The sequence below is a fragment of the Podarcis cretensis genome, assembly GCF_951804945.1.
Source record: "Podarcis cretensis genome assembly, chromosome: 4".
Taxonomy (NCBI): Eukaryota; Metazoa; Chordata; class Lepidosauria; order Squamata; family Lacertidae; genus Podarcis; species Podarcis cretensis.
The window spans coordinates 476,547-497,115 of NC_137173.1; the positions used below are offsets into that span (position 1 = coordinate 476,547).

Consider the following 20,569-nt stretch of genomic DNA (forward strand, 5'->3'; position numbering starts at 1 on the left):
CCTCACCCCCAAAAGGATCTCTGGGCATTGAGGGAGCCAGGGGGGCAGCTGCCCCCCTGAATCCATAGAAAAATAAGAATCTGAGGTTTTGCCAAGCAAGAGAGGGCTGAGCTGGGGGATTTGGCTTGGCAAGGGTTAAAGGGAACCGAGCTGCCTTCCTAGAGAGGACAGGAAGCAAGGGGGGGCAGGTCCTCCAGAGCCAAGCCCCTCCCTCCCCAGTCCTTTCCTGCAAGGAAGGGGGGGGGTGTTGCTTTGTGTCTCCCCTGCAAGGGCCGAATCGCAGCCCCCTCCTGGGATCTGGTGAGTCTCCTCTCTCTCTCTCTGGGATCTGGTGAGTCTCCTCTCTCTCTGGGATCTGGTGGGGGTCCCAGGGCTGCAGCAGGGGAGGAGGCCTGGGGGGGCCTGATCTGCTCCTGCAGGGGAGGGGGGACCCCAAGTCAGGGAGGAGGAGAGGGTCCTGCCAGGGAGGGGCCAGGGCTGCAATGCTCTCCTTCCTGCAGATCAGAGGATCCCAAACTCATTTGGCCTTTCGCCCCCCCTTCAGAAAAACAATGACTCCCCCAAAATCTCATTTCTTTAAACAAAGGAGTCCCTGGGACTTTAACTCTGTGTGACGTTGCTCAGCATCACTGCAGAACAGAGGAAACATCTGCAAATGGTTTTCCAAAGCTGGACGAGGAGGTGGACTAGACACCCCCCCCAAAAAAAGGTGGGAAAGAGAGGCCAGGAATAAAGAGAGGGATCCCAGCCCAGAGTCTGGCTGCTGCATTGGGGACCAGTTTCCCAGTGTCTCCCAGGGCAGCTCCCCACGGAGGCCACTGCCGCAATCCCCTCGCACCCAGAGCAGGGCATCCCAGGACCACATCCTCTCTCTCCCAAAGGGATTGTTGCTGGCAAAGCAGCCGGAAATGGGCGCTGCTCCTCACTGGGCCTCCAGGGACCTGGGCATCAGTGGCTGTGCGTGTGTTAAGCCATCTAAGAGAATAATCATAATAATAAATTAGCTGCCTAAATTCCAAAGGAGATGTATTTGGCCCTCAGGGGGTTGACCAGATACATACCTGGCCCTCAAGAGAAAGAAAAAGGGACCCCACCCCAGGAGTCTGTCTTAAGCGTGGCAGAGAGTCCAAGAGCAAGAAAAGGAGACAGAAGCAGGGGGGAAATGTGCCCTGAAGTGGGGGTGGGGGGAGAGCAACTCCTGAGGATGAGGACCCCCACTAGAGCCAAGCATCCATTTTTCAAATGACTGCCTCGTCAGTCAGTTCTGACTTCATGCATTGACTGGAAGGCAGGAGCAACCAGGCTGATTCATCTCCCAGAAACCCCTTCAGTTGCCTCCACATTTTGCATTCCTCCTCCTCTTTCTTTTCAAAAAGGTATCTCACGCTTTGGGCTCTGGTGCCGTCCAGTCCTGATTCCTGGCAAGACTCATCCATGCTTGTTCAGGGATCTGTTTCTTCTCCTGACCTACAAATTCTGTAACTAAACAATGTATTTGCTTTCTAGGATTTGCTAGAGCTTCTCATTAAGACGGCCAGAACTTGGCAGAAGACCAAAGGGTTCCTTCCGATCTCTCAGAGGCTTCCTGAGAGCACAGATGGATGAGCAAGACTCAGCTGGCCCTGAAGAAGGAAGAGGCCATGCCAAGCAAACTGGGAGCAGTGGGGGATTCTGGGAAAACTCTGTGCGGAAAATCCTGGGTGAGGAGGACACCCTCCGCTCAGAGGGGCAGAGCCAGCAGGTGAGGCAGTTCTGCTGCCAGGAGGCCAAAGGACCCCGAGAGGTTTGCAGCCGACTCTACCACCTTGACCGTCAGTGGCTGAAGCCAGAAAGGCACACGAAAGCTGAGATGCTGGACCTGGTGATCTTGGAGCAGTTCCTGGCTGTCCTTCCCCCGGAGATGGAGAGCTGGGTGAGGGACTGTGGAGCGGAGACCAGTTCGCAGGCAGTGGCCCTGGCCGAAGGTTTCCTCCTGAGTCAGGCAGAGGAGAGAAAGCAGGTGAGAGAGACTTTCCTCTGGATACTATTTTGACCAGAGCCAGGGCCTTTTCGGATGTGGCTCCGTCCTGGTGGAACGCTCTCTCACAAGAGACCAGGGCACTGTGGGATTTGACATCTTTCCTCAGAGCATGCAAGACAGAGCTGTTCCGCCAGGCCTTCAGGGTTCAGGGTTCAGTCTGATTCTTTTCTTTCAGTACAAGAATAAGCAATAAAGAGGCTTCCTAGCCCGCTCACACCTCCTTTATAAGACCGGTGGTAACAGTCGTTGGCCCTAGCGAATATTAAAGGTAAAGGTAAAGGTACCCCTGCCCGTTCGGGCCAGTCTGGCCAGACTCTAGGGTTGTGCGCTCATCTCACTCTAGAGGCCGGGGGCCAGCGCTGTCCGCAGACACTTCCGGGTCACATGGCCAGCGTGACAAGCTGCATCTGGAGAGCCAGCGCAGCACACGGAACGCTGTTTACCTTCCCGCTGGTAAGTGGTCCCTATTTATCTACTTGCACCCGGAGGTGCTTTCGAACTGCTAGGTTGGCAGGCGCTGGGACCGAACGACGGGAGCGCACCCCGCCGCGGGGATTCGAACCGCCGACCATGCGATCGACAAGTCCTAGGCGCTGAGGTTTTAACCACTCTCAATTTTACTTGACTTGATCATGGATGGAGGATTTGACCTGGCATGTGTAACAGAGACTTGGTTGGATGAAGCAGATGGGCCTGTTCTTAACGCTGCTTGTCCACCAGGTTTCTCTTACGCACAGCAACTCAGGTCATGTGGGCGGGGAGGGGGGGTTGCAGTGATTTTTAGGAAGTCATTAGTTTGCACCAGGCGTCCTATTGGGAAGACCCAGTTTTCCAAGTGCATGTTCATAGAATCATAGAATCATAGAGTTGGAAGAGACCACAAGGGCCATCGAGTCCAACCCCCTGCCAAGCAGGAAACACCATCAGAGCACTCCTGACATATGGTTGTCAAGCCTCTGCTTAAAGACCTCCAAAGAAGGAGACTCCACCACACTCCTTGGCAGCAAATTCCACTGCAGAACAGCTCTTACTGTCAGGAAGTTCTTCCTAATGTTTAGGTAGAATCTTCTTTCTTGTAGTTTGGATCCATTGCTCCGTGTCCGCTTCTCTGGAGCAGCAGAAAACAACCTTTCTCCCTCCTCTATGTGACATCCTTTTATATATTTGAACATGGCTATCATATCACCCCTTAACCTCCTCTTCTCCAGGCTAAACATGCCCAGCTCCCTTAGCCGTTCCTCATAAGGCATCGTTTCCAGGCCTTTGGCCATTTTGGTTGCCCTCCACTGGACACGTTCCAGTTTGTCAGTGTCCTTCTTGAACTGTGGTGCCCAGAACTGGACACAGTACTCCAGGTGAGGTCTGACCGGAGCAGAATACAGTGGCACTATTACTTCCCTTGATCTAGATGCAATACTCCTATTGATGCAGCCCAGAATTGCATTGGCTTTTTTAGCTGCCGCGTCACACTGTTGGCGCATGTCAAGTTTGTGGTCAACCAAGACTCCTAGATCCTTTTCACATGTACAGTGGTGCCCCGCAAGACGAATGCCTCGCAAGATGAAAAACTCACTAGACGAAAGAGTTTTCCGTTTTTGAGGTGCTTCGCAAGACGAATCTCCCTATGGGCTTGCTTCGCAAGACGAAATCGTCCTGCGAGTTCTTGCGAGTTTTTCCCCTTTCCCCCCCTTTTTCTAATCCGCTAAGCCGCTAATAGCCGTGCTTCGCAAGACGAAAAGACCGCAAGACGAAGAGACTCGCGGAACGAATTAATTTCGTCTTGCGAGGCACCACTGTACTGCTCTCAAGCCAGGTGTCCCCCATCTTGTATTTGTGCCTCTCATTTCTTTTGCCCAAGTGCAATACTTTACATTTCTCCCTGTTAAAATTCATCTTGTTTGTTTTGGCCCAGTTCTCTAATCTGTCAAGGGCGTTTTGAAGTGTGATCCTGTCCTCTGGGGTGTTAGCCACCCCTCCCAGTTTGGTGTCATCTGCAAATTTGATCAGGATGCCCTTGAGTCCATCATCCAAGTCGTTGATAAAGATGTTGAATAAGACCGGGCCCAAGACAGAACCCTGTGGCACCCCACTAGTCACTCTTCTCCAGGATGAAGAGGAACCATTGATGAGCACCCTTTGGGTTCGGTCAGTCAGCCAGTTACAAATCCACTGAGTGGTAGCATAGTCAAGTCCGTATTTTACCAGCTGCTTTACAAGAATATCATGGGGCACCTTTTCAAATGCCTTGCTGAAATCAAGGTAGGCTACATCCACTGCGTTCCCTTCATCTACCAGGCTTGTAATTCTGTCAAAAAATGAGATCAGGTTAGTCGGACATGACTTATTTTTCAGAAATCCATGCTGACTATTGGTGATGACAGCATTCCTTTCTAGGTGCTCACAGACTGTTTGCTTAATGTTCTGCTCCAGAATCTTCCCTGGCATTGATGTCAGACTGATTGGGCGGTAATTATTTGGGTCCTCTCTTTTCCCCTTTTTGAAAATAGGGACAACATTTGCCCTCCTCCAGTCTGCCGGGACTTCGTCTGTTCTCCAGGAATTCTCAAAGATGACTGCCTGTGGTTCTGGCAGTCAAAGATGACTGTCAGTGGTTCTGGCAGTGGTTCAAAGATGACTGCCAGTGTTCTGGAAGTTGGGCAATAGAGTACAGGATTCCTTTTGGTGTACCGACCTCCCCGCTGCACCAAGGATTCCCTGCCCGAGCTGCTTCAGGTCGTGGCGGATGTTCTCCTGGAGATACCTAGTTTGGTTGTCCTAGGGGATTTTAATATTCATGCCAACACGACCTTACAAGGGGCTGCTCGGGACTTCATGGAAAGCATGGCCTCCATGGGGCTGTCCCTGAATAAGTCTGGCCCAACCCATAGCCGCGGACATGCCTTGGACCTGGTGTTTACCTCTATGGATGTTGGTGATCTGACACAAAGTAAAAGCGAAACGAAAGAAGTGCCATGGTCAGACCACTTCCTGGTGCAACTTGACTTCTCCGCGACCCTACCCCTCTGCAGGGAGGTGGGACCGATTCAGATGGTCCGCCCCCACCACTTAATGGATCCAAATGGTTTCCAGAGAGTGGTAGGGGATGCTTTATCCTATGTTGATGGCCTTTCAGCTGATTCCCTGGTTGCCCGCTGGAATGTGGAGTTAACCAGGGCTATTGACTGTCTGGCTCCAAAGCGCCCTCTCCGATTGCATGGAGCCTGGACAGCCCCATGGTTTTCCACGGATCTGAGGGCAATGAAACAATCGTTGAGACGGCTAGAGCGCCGGTGGCGGATGACCTATTCTAAAGCTGACCGGACACAGGTTAGAGCTCAATGTCGAGCCTACCAAGTGGCGGCAGCGACGGCGAAGAAGACTTTCTTCGCCGCCTCTATTGCATCTACATGCAGCCGCTGGGAGAGATCATCGGGGTTTGGGCTGGGTGTTCATCAGTATGCGGATGATACCCAGCTCTACCTCTCTTTCAAATCAGAACCAGTGAAGGCGGTGGAGGTCCTGTGTGAGTGTCTGGAGGCAGTTGGTTGGTGGATGGATGGTGGCTAACAGATTGAGATTGAATCCTGACAAGACAGAAGTACTTTTTCTGGGGGACAGGAGGCGGGTGGGTGTGGAGGATTCCCTGGTCCTGAATGGGGTAACTGTGCCCCTGAAGGACCAGGTGCGCAGCCTGGGAGTCATTTTGGACTCACAGCTGTCCATGGAGACACAGGTCAAATCCGTGTCCAGGGCAGCTGTGTACCAGCTCCATCTGGTACGCAGGCTGAGACCCTATCTGCCTGCGGACTGCCTCGCCAGAGTGGTGCATGCTCTGGTTATCTCCCACTTGGACTACAGCAATGCGCTCTACGTGGGGCTACCTTTGAAGGTGACCCGGAAACTACAACTAATCCAGAATGTGGCAGCTAGACTGGTGACTGGGAGCGGCTGCCGGGACCACATAACACCAGTCTTGAAAGACCTACATTGGCTCCCAGTGCGTTTCTAAGCACAATTCAAAGTGTTGGTGCTGACCTTTAAAGCCCTAAACGGCCTCGGTCCAGTATACCTGAAGGAGCGTCTCCACCCCCATCGTTCTACCCGGACACTGAGGTCCAGCACCGAGGGCCTTCTGGCGGTTCCTTCTCAGTAGTGGCGCCCTCCCTGTGGAACGCCCTCCCACCAGATGTCAAAGAGAAGAACAACTACCAGACTTTTAGAAGACATCTGAAGGCAGCCCTGTTTAGGGAAGTTTTTAATGTTTGATGTATCACAGTATTTTAATATTCTTTTGGAAGCCGCCCAGAGTGGCTGGGGAAACGCAGCCAGATGGGCGGGGTATAAATAATAAATTATTATTATTATACCAGTGGACTGCCGTCTTTCCAGATTTTAATTTGTTTTGAACTAATTTTAAGAAGTATTTTAATTAATCAATTGCCTGTTCTTATGTTCTTTGTATACTGTGTTAGATTTATGATGTTAGCCGCCAAAAGATTGGCTCCGGCCAGGGAGGGTGGGGTACAAATAAAAAAATATTATTATTATTATTATTATTAGGGGCTCCAAAGAGGATGGAGCACATCCCATAATGCTCTGCTGATGGCCCATCCTTTTTCTGGGAAGGCATCCATGGAATGAGATCTCACACCATTAAAGTTTTTTACTTTTCCATTATCTTTCTGCTATTTCTTGTCATTCATTTTCTGTTTTGAATCCTTGTTGCTCTTTCAGGAAAAGGATCGTTTTGAGGAAATGGACCTGGATTCCTGTGAGGCAGAGAGGCCTCCGTTGGACACCAGAGAGAGGCCACTGGGTAAGGAGGAAGGCGTTTTTTCTCCATTTGGTCTCGTTCTGTTGGTTTCCCATATAATCTCTGGGTTCTTTTCATCAAGTTTTTTTTTGGGGGGGGAGTTGGGAGGAAGGCTCTAGAGGAGGAGAGATGTATTTCTGCATGACTAACATATGAAATGGGCACAAATGTCCAAATGCACTCAGCAGGTAAGGCTTTCTGAAAGGTCCATCTGTAGATAGAGATGCCCTGATTCACCTGTGAGATAAGCAGGCACTCCTGGCATCCTGCTTACCTGTTTTCTCTTTCAGGAGACAGAATGATGGCGGCAAGACCTGATCCATCTTTTCATGGGAGCAGAAGGGAAGCAGCGGCTGTGGAACCAGATCAGGTCAGGGGAAGCTGCCTTGTGGGGACAGAGGCCGAGGGATGGAGCAATGTCATGGACTGGTTGGGCACAGAGGAATGGTGGGAGGAAGCAGCCGGGGAACCAGGAAGGGAAGACGGGTCAGAACCCAAGGAGTGGAGGTGGAGGGAGGATGAGCAGTGAGAGGGAGAAGAGGGAGAAGCCTGGGAAGAGGAGGTGTCAGAAGCTGAAGGGGTAACAGGGCTTAGTGAGCTGGGAGACTCTGAGGCAGAATGCAGTGCAGAATCAGAGGCAGAAGAGGAAGGAGGTGAGTGGGAGGAGGAAGGTCGGGAGGCAGAGGTGAATCTGGAGAAGGAGGAGCCACCGGGGGCTCCCTCTCCTTCTGCCATAAGCAACCTTTCCTGCTTGTCTCTCAGAGCCCGGAGACTTCTGACAGTGGAGGAGCAAAGGCAGGCTGCACACTGGCGCACTGTTGGATCACTTGCCAGAAACCCCAGAGAGGAGGGGACTTGGGGAGCCAGGGGCCTTCTCTTTTGGCAGCTGATTTCATGGAGGAAGACCCTGTCATGGAATTCTACTCAGTATTGATCCAGGCAGAACTCCAATGTATAGTTACCAGAGTGAAACGTAAAGACGTTGCAGGATTCCCCAAAATAGACCAGAGGCAATTGTATTTCACCCAGCAGAGCTTTACTGCTACTGAAGACAAATGAGCATAATGGTCCCAAATCCAAAACATTCAGGATTGGCCCTGTCCATAAGAAATCCAGTTGCAGCAAACTTAACTGAAATTTCCCACAACTTATAATAAGTTTAAACCTCAACACTCAGCATACTATGTACAGAACACCAGAAAGAAGAGAGAGAGAGAGAGAGAGAGAGAGAGAGAGAGAGAGAGAAACCCAGGCTCCTTCTGGCCTCTTCTTATAGTCAGCATGACCTTGACAGAAGACATAACAGAACCACTTTAACCCAGCTGTACTCAGGCTGTGAGGCCTGGGTCCTTGTGCCAAAGGCCAAGCACAGAAAGGGTGGCCCTAGGTCCCAAAAGATGATTTTCTGTGGGTATGAGCCAGGCACCAAGGGGTGGAGATTTGCCTATCCAACAGGCAATCAGTCCAGGATTCTGCTCAGCAGCAGTGCTGAGTTCTGTGAGTAGAATGGATGGGCACACATACATGGGAACCCTAATGTTCTTTCAGAGAGTCTGTAAGACTCTGCTGCTGAGGAAGAGGTAGAGGTTGAACCTGCTGCTGAGGCACAGAGTCCTGACCAAGAGCAGGTAGAGGGAAGAACTAATCCTAAAGCTGTGAAGTTTGAACAGAGTAGTGCTCCTTCCTCACCCACAGGTTCAGCTGAGAAGTCTAAACGGTGCAGTAAGTCAGAGGGGGAGCTCTCGGAGGCCAAGGACGTTCTAGCTGGTCCTAGTGGGTCTGAGGGGGTACCTGAAACTGGGTTGAGACATTCAGCTCGCACAACAAAAGGTAAACCTCCTGACAGGTTTGCAGTCACAAGTGTGTGGGTTGGCATGGCACAGTGTGAACCCGAGAGTTTTGAGGATGTTCAGAAACTGCATCAGGAAGAAGCCAGGAAATGGCATGAGGCAATGCAGAAGGAGATGAGCTTAATGGAGTCTCTAGGTGTGTTCTCCCTCACAATGTTGCCAGTGGGCAAACAGGCTGTGAGCAGCCGCTGGGTTTACCGTCTTAAACCCACAGCAACAGGCTAGGCCAGTAGCCAGAGGGTTCACACAGCAAAAGGGGTTGCATTATACTGAGGTATATGCTCCCACTTCCAGAAGTGAAACTCTGCACATGATCTTAGCCATTGCTGCACAAAGAGTTTTTCAGGTGAATCACTTTGATGTGGATGTGGCCTATTTGAACTCAGACCTCCAGGAGGATCTGTACATGCTTCCTCCTCCAGCGTTTGAGGGCAATGAGCCGAATACTGTATGGAAGTTTCACAAGTCCATTTATGGCTTAAAGCAATCGGCCAGAAATTGAAACTTGTACCTAAATGAAGCCTTAGAGAAGCTAGGTATCAGGAAGAGTTTTGCTGACAGCTGCCTGTACCTTAAAGGGTCAGGAGAGTCACAGGAATTGGTCAAAACAAAATAAAAAAATTCCTTCCAGTAGCACCTTAAAGACCAACTAAGTTAGTTCTTGGTATGAGCTTTCGTGTGCATGCACATGAAAGCTCATACCAAGAACTAACTTAGTTGGTCTTTAAGGTGCTACTGGAAGGAATTTTTTTATTTTGTTTTGACTATGGCAGACCAACACGGCTACCTATCTGTAACAGGAAATGGTGTTGATCTTTGTTGATGACATCATTCACATCTCAGGGGCAAACAAACAGGTGCAGAAGTTTGCCAAAGAGCTTGGAAAACGGTTTCAGCTCAAGAACCTGGGTGCAGTAAGGATCTACTTAGGTGTTCAGATAAACAGGACTGAAGATGGAAGCTTCTTACTCCGTCAGAAAGGCAAGATTGAGCAGTTGCTTGAGAAGTTCAGAATGTCTGATTGTGCATGGGTTAGGGCACCCATGGAGACAAGCTACGTGAAAGACAGTTGGCTAGCAGAACACAGGACAGGAAGTCCGTATCTGGGATGGTAATAAAGTTTGGGGAATCTCTAGTTGGGTGGAAGTCCTGGAAGCAAAGTTTCATTGCGCTGTCCTCTACTGAGGCTGAGTTGATTGCACTGTCAGAATTGTGCAGGGAACTGGAGTTCTATAGATGCCTGGTGCAAGAGATCTATGGGGATAGTTGCCTGCCCATCACTGTTTGGGAAGACAATCAACCCTGTCTGAAGTTGGCAGAATCTGGGCAGTTGAAGGCCAGAACCAAGCATCTAGACATACTGTCAGAGCTGCCCAAGGTCCCAGCTCACAGAGGACCAACGCCAGGTCGTCGTTATATACAAAAGTCTTTATTGAAGTTCAGTTTCCATTCCAAAGCCGTAGCGCGCAGCTCTACGTCTTAAACCCTAGACCGCCAAAGTTCCGTCTGAATCTCCTCCCCCCTGACACCAGTTTAAGATTCTAGCCCTGCTCCACCTCTTCCTCTGCTCTCTTCTCCTCTGGGTCCTCCTGTCCGCTGGGGCATTCCCCTTTCTGGACTCTTCTGACACTGAGTCCCCTGACTCCTCCCCCTGCCTCCGGCGGGCTTTAGGACCCGGTTCCCAATCCTCGTTCTCTGCTGCCCTGCGCGCCTGTACTTTTGAACTTGGCTCTCGCGCCAACCCAGTGACCTTCCTCCTGACCGTTACACTGCTTCTGTCACTGCTTCCCTCTTCCGGGATGCTAGCTGGACCTGACCTCCCCTCCGTTGCCTGACTCTCCGACGGAGGCGTGGTCAGCCCTGACTCCTCTTCTCTCCCTGCTGGGGGAGACGCTACCCCCGATACCTGGGACTCTCCCCCCCCACTATTCTCAGGTGGGGAAGCTGGTCCTGATCTCCAACTGCTGCTCTGGGAGTCCCCGCTGGCCCCTTGCTTCTGGGGTGTCCCCCTTGGGACCCCCCTTGCCCTGGCCACCGGTGCCCCCTTCTTTGAATCTTCCGATTCGCTGGAGAGGCTCATGGAATCTCTCCGGCCACTGTCATCTTCTCCTACGCTGCCCTCAGATTCTTCCCCTTCGCTCTCCATCTCCCCTCTTCCCTGTGCTTCTGCTCCTGAGCCCCTGACACATACGTTTCCAGAATGTGTGTCAAAGTGTCAATCCCATTGAAAGCAATCCTATTGAAACAACACAGCAATTAAGAGGAAGGAAAGAACAGAGCATTGTGTAGCAGATCATATTTCTGCTGTCTCAGAAGAGGACATTTCCCTTTTTCTTTTAGGGCCCAGTGTGCTTTGAAGATGTCGCTGTTTGTTTCACGGACGAGGAGTGGGCGTTGCTGGATCCTGACCAGAGAGCTCTGCATAAGGACGTCATGGAGGAGAATCGTGGGATCGTGGCCTCTCTTGGTAAGGCTCCCTGTGGGATCGTCCTATCTGCCTGGAAATTCAAAAAATACCTCTATGTGACAAACCTCATACATTTCCACGGAGCTCAGCAGCGCCCCCTCCAACACCTGGGAACCTAACACCCCCACAATAAACCTTGAACAGCAAATTCCAGTTTTTTCTGTGAACCATCTTCCTCCAGTTCTCTCTTTTTATACCACGATTCGGCTGGTCTGAACTGCCCAGGCATCTGAAATGTCAGCTTCAGTGTTGGTATCTGAAGAAGTGTGCATGCACACAAAAGCTCATACTAATAACAAACTCAGTTGGTCTCTAAGGTGCTACTGGAAGGAATTTTTTTTATTTAGCTTCAGAGTTGTTCGGAAAGATAAGTAGCTTCTGTCAGGTTTTCTGTTTTGTTTTTGCTGCTGTCAGTCTTGGGTTGACCAGAGAGACGACTGACAGTGGAGATGGAGGGGATGCCATGACTGGGCCAAACAAAATCCATCCCAGACAAGAGCCAGGCTTATTGAATCTCGGGTAGTAGTAGCAGTGATGATAATAATAATAATAATAGTAATAATAATTTTTATTTTTACTCTGCCTGCCTGGCTGGGATGCCCCAGCTGCTCTGGGCGGCTTCCAACACTTCTATAAACCAGAAACATTAATCATAACAATCTGTCCCCATATAAAAAGTACATTAACTTTAAAATGAACAACTTACACTAGTGGCCAAAATTGTGGAAACCTTTTGGAGAAAGTGTATTTCAGAGCTTTGATACCTCATAACACCACTTTTTTGGGAGCAATAGCATAAAACTATCTATCAATGGAAAAATGATGTAATGAGGAATGTAATGATTTTCTTCTGTCATGCAGGCACAGTCTCTCCATTCTTCGATCATCACTTGCTGTTGTGCACCTTTTCCTGCCTTTACCAGTCTGATTTTGGAGTGACTGAGTCTCTTATACCTCTTCAAAAATATAGACCAGCTTTGGTTAAGTTTCCCCCAATCTATCTTCTAATTTCTCCATACCTGTAGCCTTGTTCACTTTAATAGTACGATTTTACATCTCTTTCTGGGTAACTAGTCAACTCTTTGTACCATTTTTTATTTTATTAAGTTTTACAAACTCACCAAATGAAAGAACCAAAAAAACCAACCAAATTGATAGCAATCACATAATACACTGAGAAAAGTCAACCTAAGCAAGTTGTGCTTCCCTTTTCTGGTCATATGTCTATAACCTTTGTTTTGTTTTGGTTTTTTTTAGAATAATATTTATTCAGGTTTTAAAACATTACAAAAAAAGAATAAAACACAATACAGAAAAACAAGACATTTCCAAGAAAAAATGCAAAAAATAAAAAAGCAAAAAAGCAAAAAAGGGTAAAAAGGAAAAAAAAATTAGAAAATACATACAATCAAAACAGAAAAAAACAAGTTAAACCTTTACATAATTTTCTTTCTATGACTTATTTCCTTGACCTCCTCACACCTCCCCTCTTTGTTTTCTAGTTCAAATAGATATTTCAGCAAATCCTTCATCTTTATTTTTATCCTAATAATTTATCTTAATATACTGTAATTTTCCATTCTCTCTTTCACCAATTAGCCATCCACTTTTCATAGAATCATAGAATCATAGAGTTGGAAGAGACCACAAGGGCCATCGAGTCCAACCCCCTGCCAAGCAGGAAACACCATCAGAGCACTCCTGACATATGGTTGCCAAGCCTCTGCTTAAAGACCTCCAAAGAAGGAGACTCCACCACACTCCTTGGCAGCAAATTCCACTGTCAAACAGCTCTTACTGTCAGGAAGTTCTTCCTAATGTTTAGGTGGAATCTTCTTTCTTGTAGTTTGGAACCATTGCTCCGTGTCCGCTTCTCTGGAGCAGCAGAAAACAACCTTTCTCCCTCCTCTATGTGACATCCTTTTATATATTTGAACATGGCTATCATATCACCCCTTAACTTCCTCTTCTCCAGGCTAAACATGCCCAGCTCCCTTAGCCGTTCCTCATAAGGCATTGTTTCCAGGCCTGACCATTTTGGTTGCCCTCCTCTGGACACGTTCCAGTTTGTCAGTGTCCTTCTTGAACTGTGGTGCCCAGAACTGGACACAGTACTCCAGGTGAGGTCAGACCAGAGCGGAATACAGTGGCACTATTACTTCCCTTGATCTAGATGCTATACTCCTATTGATGCAGCCCAGAATTACATTGACTTTTTTAGCTGCCGCGTCAGACTGTTGGCACTTTTACTTTATTTAATCTTATTTCTCATTAAAACTGATATATTTAAACCTATTCTCTTAAGACATTTCCCCTAGGGTCATAAAAATTCCATTCCACGATTTCTCCATCTCTCATTAAAAGCAATTTTTTTTTAAAAAAAAAATCTCTATATATACACTTTAAATTCCAAATTTTCTATCACCATCTCCCCTCCCCTGTCTCGGCCCCTACCAACAGTTCCATCGGCTTACAACAGTCCATCAACTTGGAGATCTTAAATCCGAGGCTCTTAAGTCTTTTTCATGTCCCATCTGCCGATCTTCTTGATAATCTTTAATATTAAAAAGCAGTTCTCGGGGGAGCTCCAACCCAACGATGGTCATATTCCTTCTTATCAATTCTGCCAGATTTACATAATTAAAGATAGGGCCCATAAAGTATTCCCGATCTTGTTTCACACTTCTTCTGAGTCCAAAGGCCCCAGAAACTTCGGTCTCCTCCTGGCTCAAATTCATATCCCAAAAGTCATTTGATCCCCACATAGGGTGATCTCTCCACTTTCCATTTTCCAAATCAAGCCAGGCTCCCATCTCCAAAAACTGGCTTCTCCTAATTACAGTCATGTAAGGCCTCAACTTGTAATCCTCCAATTGTCTCTGTAGGGTTAAAGCTCCCCCTTGCATCACTTTAACAACAACTTTCTCCTTCTCTGGTTCTTCAATTTGTTCAATTGAGAAAGATTCTTGTGCCGGATTCTTGTCGACTTCTTTACTGATGCCCATTTTTGTTCCCAAAATATCAACCCTGGTAGCCATGGCATCTATCTGTTCATGCAGCTTTCCCAACAGATAAAATGTCCTATTCAATACAAGCGTAACTTCTTTCTCCACCAACATCCTTGAAATGTCCAAGGTCAAAGCTAGTTTCTCAGAGTTTTTATCTTTAGGCTAATTTCCCAGCTGCATTCTTGTGACAATGTCCCAAAACTCCCTCTAGAGGAAAGCAGTCTATCAATCTTTCCAGCACAGTCCCAAAAGTCTCAAAAGTAAATTAATAACAATTCCAGTTACCTTTCCCTCTTTTTAAACGCAGAAACGGACAATGGAAACAAAGTCTTTCTTTGTATCTTAACAGCTAGCTGTCAAACCTGTCTATTCACCGTCGATGGGCTCCTCGCGGACCTCTCCCAGGTTTGGAGACGTGACGCTTCAGTTCCTAAATTTTACCTTCTCCACAAGGCTTCCCCTGCTTCCAAAGGGAGTATAAGTAATAGTTTCAATCAGTGAAGTTTTAATCCTTTACGTAGAACTTTCCAAGACCTTAGTTAACAAACTCTTTGCTTCAGTCTATTTACAGAAGGGGGAGGTGGACTTCCTGTTTAGACCTTCCCCCGTTCCTTGCCAAATTAGATTGTTTTAAAAACCCAATTTCCCGTTCTACTCACAGGTTGTTGTTTGAAATCCAACTGCCCACAAGAAAAAGTCAGCGCTCTCCAGCAACGGCTGTGCGGCTTCACTCCGTAAAAATAGCGGTCGATTCAAAACACCGCGCCGCTCACCCCATGTCGTTTCGGAGCCCCCCAAAAGGGGTTTCCCTGCGGGTAGGGGGGGCGCTCCTGGTGTCAACCGAATCCCACGTTCCCAGGCTTCCTCTGCCTGGGATTTTTGAAGGGTCTCCGCCTTCGCCGCGGCGGCAAGACCTGATTTTCGCGGAGCGGGTTCCTCTAAGTCAGAGGAGCTCCGCCATTGCCAATGGCACTAACCCAGAAGTCCTCGCCTATAACCTTTGATAGAATACAGATAATTGAACAAATTTGTTGCACTACATTCTTGATTAAATTATCTTTCCATTGCTATATAATATTATGGTATTGCAGTCATACCTCGGGTTACAGTCGCTTAAGGTTGTGTGTTTTCGGGTTGCGCACTGAGCTGAACCTGGAAATACCAGAATGGGTTACTTCCAGGTTTGAGTGCTCGCACATGCACAGAACCACCAAATTATGACCCACGCATGCGCAGATGCAACACTGCAGGTGGCGAACGCTGCGAGTTGCGAACATGTCTCCCACACGGATCATGTTTGCAACCCGAGCATCCACTGTACTCCAAAAGAAGTGGTGTTATGAGCCATCAAACATCTGAAATGCACTTTTTTCTAAAAGGCTTTCACAATTTTACCACTACAGTATATCAAAGAAAGCAACATTCAACAACCCATCAGAATCTAATAAGAAATATGTTGGTTAATGACAAAACACAAAGGTAATGAACACACACGCAACTCCCTTCAGTTCTTCTTCATTTGTTCCTGAGGCTCTAATCCCTTTTTGTCTCCATTGCAGATCGTGATGAATTGGAAATCGAGAACAAAGGTGAACACGACAAAATCCCCAGAGAGGAGAAGCCATGCAAAAATTTGGAGTGTGGAGACAGCTGCACTCAGAGCTCCAATCTCACTAAGCATCAGAAAATTCAGACAGGAGAGAAACCCTATCAGTGCATGGAATGTGGGAAGAGCTTCAGTTGGAGCTCCCATCTCACTTACCATCAGAGAATTCATACAGGTGAGAAACCCTATCAGTGTGGGGAATGTGGAAAGAACTTCACTATGAGCTCCCATCTCACTAATCATCAGAGAATTCATAAAGGGGAGAAACCCTATCAGTGTGTGGAATGTGGAAAGAGCTTCAGTCACAGCCATGATCTCACTTCCCATCTAAGAATTCATACAGGGGAGAAACCCTATCAGTGTGGGGAATGTGGAAAGAGCTTCAGTCACAGCCAAAGTCTGAATTCCCATCAAAGAATTCATACAGGGGAGAAACCCTATCAGTGCATGGAATGTGGAAAGAGCTTCAGGACGAGCTCCCATCTCACTAAGCATCAGAAAATTCAGACAAGAGAGAAACCCTATCAGTGCATGGAATGTGGGAAGAGCTTCAGTTGGAGCTCCCATCTCACTTATCATCAGAGAATTCATACAGGTGAGAAACCCTATCAGTGTGGGGAATGTGGAAAGAACTTCACTATGAGCTCCCATCTCACTAATCATCAGAGAATTCATAAAGGGGAGAAACCCTATCAATGTGTGGAATGTGGAAAGAGCTTCAGTCACAGCCATGATCTCACTTCCCATCAAAGAATTCATACAGGGGAGAAACCCTATCAGTGTGGGGAATGTGGAAAGAGCTTCAGTCACAGCCAAAGTCTGAATTCCCATCAAAGAATTCATACAGGGGAGAAACCCTATCAGTGCATGGAATGTGGAAAGAGCTTCAGTCACAGCCAAAGTCTGAATTCCCATCAAAGAATTCATACAGGGGAGAAACCCTATCAGTGTGGGGAATGTGGAAAGAAATTCATTACAAGCTCCAGTCTCACTTCCCATCAGAGAATTCATACAGGAGAGAAACCCTATCAGTGTGGGGAATGTGGAAAGAGCTTCAGGAAGAGCTCGGATCTCACTTCCCATCAGAGAATTCATACAGGGGAGAAACCCTATCAGTGTGGGGAATGTGGAAAGAGCTTCAGGAAGAGCACGGATCTCACTTCCCATCAGAGAATTCATACAGGGGAGAAACCCTATCAGTGTGGGGAATGTGGAAAGAACTTCATTACAAGCTCCAGTCTCACTTCCCATCTAAGAATTCATACAGGAGAGAAACCCTATCAGTGTGGGGAATGTGGAAAGAAATGCATTACAAGTTCCAGTCTCACTTCCCATCAGAGAATTCATACAGGGGAGAAACCCTATCAGTGTGGGGAATGTGGAAAGAAATTCATTACAAGCTCCAATCTCACTTCCCATCAGAGAATTCATACAGGAGAGAAACCCTATCAGTGGGGGGAATGTGAAAAGAGCTTCTGGGTGAGCTCTGATCTCACTAAGCATCAGAAACTTCATACAGGGGAGAAACCCTATCAGTGCATGGAATGTGGGAAGAGCTTCAGTTGGAGCTCCCATCTCACTTACCATCAGAGAAGTCATACAGGGGAGAAACCCTATCAGTGCGTGGAATGTGGAAAGAGCTTCAGTCAGAGCTCCCATCTCACTTACCATCAGAGAAGTCATACAGGGGAGAAACCCTATCAGTGTGGGGAATGTGGAAAGAGCTTCAATCAGAGCTCCTCTCTCACTTCCCATCTAAGAATTCATACAGGGGAGAAACCCTATCAGTGCATGGAATGTGGAAAGAGCTTCAGTCAGAGCTCCTCTCTCACTTACCATCAGAGAAGTCATACAAGGGAGAAACCCTATCAGTGCGTGGAATGTGGAAAGAGCTTCAGTCAGAGCTCCTCTCTCAATTCCCATCAGAGAATTCATACAGGGGAGAAACCCTTCATTCTATATACGCACCTTTTTAACAGGCCTTTGGCTGATTGACATCTCAGGCCCTTTTAAAATGTGGTGGGGAGTTGAGTTACTGATGTGTATTTTGTGTTTTTATGTTGTGTTTTTATGTTGTAACCGTCCTGAGACATGCGGGAACAGGAGTCAACACTTAGAGACCAAGGGCTTTTTGCCCCCCAATGATATATTTGAGGGGGCCACCCCCCCAGTTGATAGGCATTGCCATTCCAATGCCCTTTATGCATCATGTGATTGATTGTGCAAGGCAGGCCTTACCTGGCCCCCCACCAATATTTTATTCAAGTTGGCACCACTGGGTCAGGTGGTATACAAATAAATACATAAATCACCTTCCTTTGCACATGTTTCAGCCTGTCAATATCCTTATTTTTTTATCATTTTTAATATTTATGTGCCTTTCATCTGAAGATTTCACAACACAAACATACAGGATAAAAGCATGGCTTTCTCAGAAACAAGAAAAGCCAGAGAAATCTCTCCTCCCCTTTTTTTGGATGGAGTTACAAACTTTGTTGATCAGGGAACAGCTGTGGAAATAGTGCAAAGGAGGAAACTCTTAGGTGAATTTGACTAACCGAACCCAAAAAGTCCTCCTCCATGGTTCCTCATCATCCTGGGGAAAAGTGACAAGAGGGCTGCTGCAGGGTTCTGTCCTGGGCCCGTTGTTGTTCAACATCTTTATGAACGACTTGGATGAAGGAATTGAGGGGGTGCTCATCCCATTTGCCGATGACACGAAACGGGGAGCGGAGGCCAATGTGGCAGAAGGCAGAATGAAGCAACCAGAAATCACCTCAACCCGATGGACTGGTGACCCCCTCCTCCTTTTCCTCTCCCCCCAAGCCATCAATACAGCTAACATGATCAATATTCCGCCCCCCCCTGCCTCACACCTCCACAGAGATCCCCACCCAACACCAGTCCAGGTGACATAAAAAGACACTCCCCATTTACCCAACAATCTACAACTCACTCTCAGCACCCCTCCCCACGCTTTACTAAGTAAAATAATTCCCCTTGTTGCAAGGATTTTTAAGGTACCAGTGACCCACTCAAATTGTGTCCCAGAATTGACAGACGCAGCAGTGGAGAAAAAGCAAGTGATATTTATTGCTGAGCAATAAGAGACCCAGTGGAATCCTTTCCCAAAGACTGGGCCCCGGGCTCTAGCGCCCAGAGGCTTTATACCTGAGTACATACATCATAGTTCATGACATAATCAGATACAATCGCACATGGCAGCAAAAATAAGACCAATGAGCGCATTCAAGCCTTGCCCCCTGATCATGTAAAGAGTTCCCTCCCAACTTCTGCTTTTTCAGTCTGAACATGCATTTAACCTTTCCCCTGATTTATGGTAAGGAGGAAGAAAAAGGAACTTCGGCCCTTACGCTCCTACGCGGCCATCTGCAATACCAGGACATTCTGCGGTTAGCATCTTCCTGTTTGAGCTACTCGGGACCCTGTCTGGACAGGGGGGAAAGTGCCAGCACATCAGATTAATTGCTCCCCCCTTATGCTAGCGAGACATTGAGAAGAACAAGGGAAGGGAACTGGGGCAGAGTTCATTTCGGATTTTTCCGATCTAAGCAATTTGCTATAAGCTTTTGCAGAAGCCGTCATGAATCAAACATGGATTATATAAAAATCATTATAAGGATATATGGTTATATGGCTAACTGATTATATGAAAAGCATAAGGGTAAAATTCCTCCAGGTGGTCCTGCTTCACCCTAACCTCAATAAAACAATCCAATAAAACAAACAAGCAGCACATTGGGGCTGCCAGAGCATATCAACAGCCTCATCTCTACCCCAACATACCAGTGATGTTAATAACATTAGCAACATTGCTTATGGACCCTATATACAACATAAGTGTCACAAAGACGGTTGGAGGATGGATGGCGGCCAACAGATTGAGGTTGAATCCTGACAAGACAGAAGTACTGTTTTTGGGGGACAGGAGGCAGGTGGGTGTGGAGGACTCCCTGGTCCTGAATGGGGTAACTGTGCCCCTGAAGGACCAGGTGCACAGCCTGGGAGTCATTTTGGACTCTCAGCTGTCCATGGAGGCCCAGGCCAATTCTGTGTCCAGGGCAGCTGTTTGCCAGCTCCATCTAGTACGCAGGCTGACACCCTACCTGCCCACGGACTGTCTCGCCAGAGTGGTGCATGCTCTGGCTATCTCCTGCTTGGACTACTGCAATACGCTCTATGTGGGGCTATCTTTGAAGCTGACCTGGAAACTACAACTAATCCAGAATGCGGCAGCTAGACTGGTGACTGGGAGCGGCTGCCGGGACCACATAACACCGATCTTGAAAGACCTACATTGGCTCCCAGTGCGTTTCCGAGCACAATTCAAAGTGTTGGTGCTGACCTTTAAAGCCCTAAACGGCCTCGGTCTAGTATATCTAGTTGTTCTGCCTGGACACTGAGGTCCAGCACCGAGGGCCTTCTGGTGGTTCCCTCACTGAGAAGCCAAGTTACAGGGAACCAGGCAGAGGGCCTTCTCGGTGGTGGCGCCCTCCCTGTGGAACGCCCTCCCACCAGATGTCAAAGAGAAGAACAACTACCAGACTTTTAGAAGACATCTGAAGGCAGCCCTGTTTAGGGAAGCTTTTAATGATGCATTATGATATTTTAATATTTTGTTGGAAGCCACCCAAAGTGGCTGGGGAAGCCCAGCCAGATGGGCGGCGTATAAATAATAAATTATTATCATTATTATTATTAAGACACTTAACACCGTTTCACTGACCACTTCCTATCGCAAATGACAGGGAGGATGGCCTGACCTTGAACAAAGAACATGCCAG

General features: G+C 47.8%; 1 protein-coding gene across 1 annotated transcript; it reads left to right on the plus strand.

Moving 5' to 3' along the window:
• Window positions 1-317: 317 nt before the first annotated feature.
• LOC307214847 (uncharacterized protein) lies at window positions 318-18,286 on the plus strand (the record flags this gene model as incomplete). The annotated part of the gene is made up of 7 exons (XM_079973898.1): window positions 318-358; window positions 1,507-1,999; window positions 6,755-6,836; window positions 7,124-7,203; window positions 11,024-11,150; window positions 15,718-16,359; window positions 18,156-18,286. Exons 2-7 carry the CDS (start codon window positions 1,598-1,600, stop codon window positions 18,284-18,286), a joined length of 1,464 nt encoding a protein of 487 aa, XP_079830024.1. The 5' UTR covers window positions 318-358; window positions 1,507-1,597.
• Window positions 18,287-20,569: the final 2,283 nt, after the last annotated feature.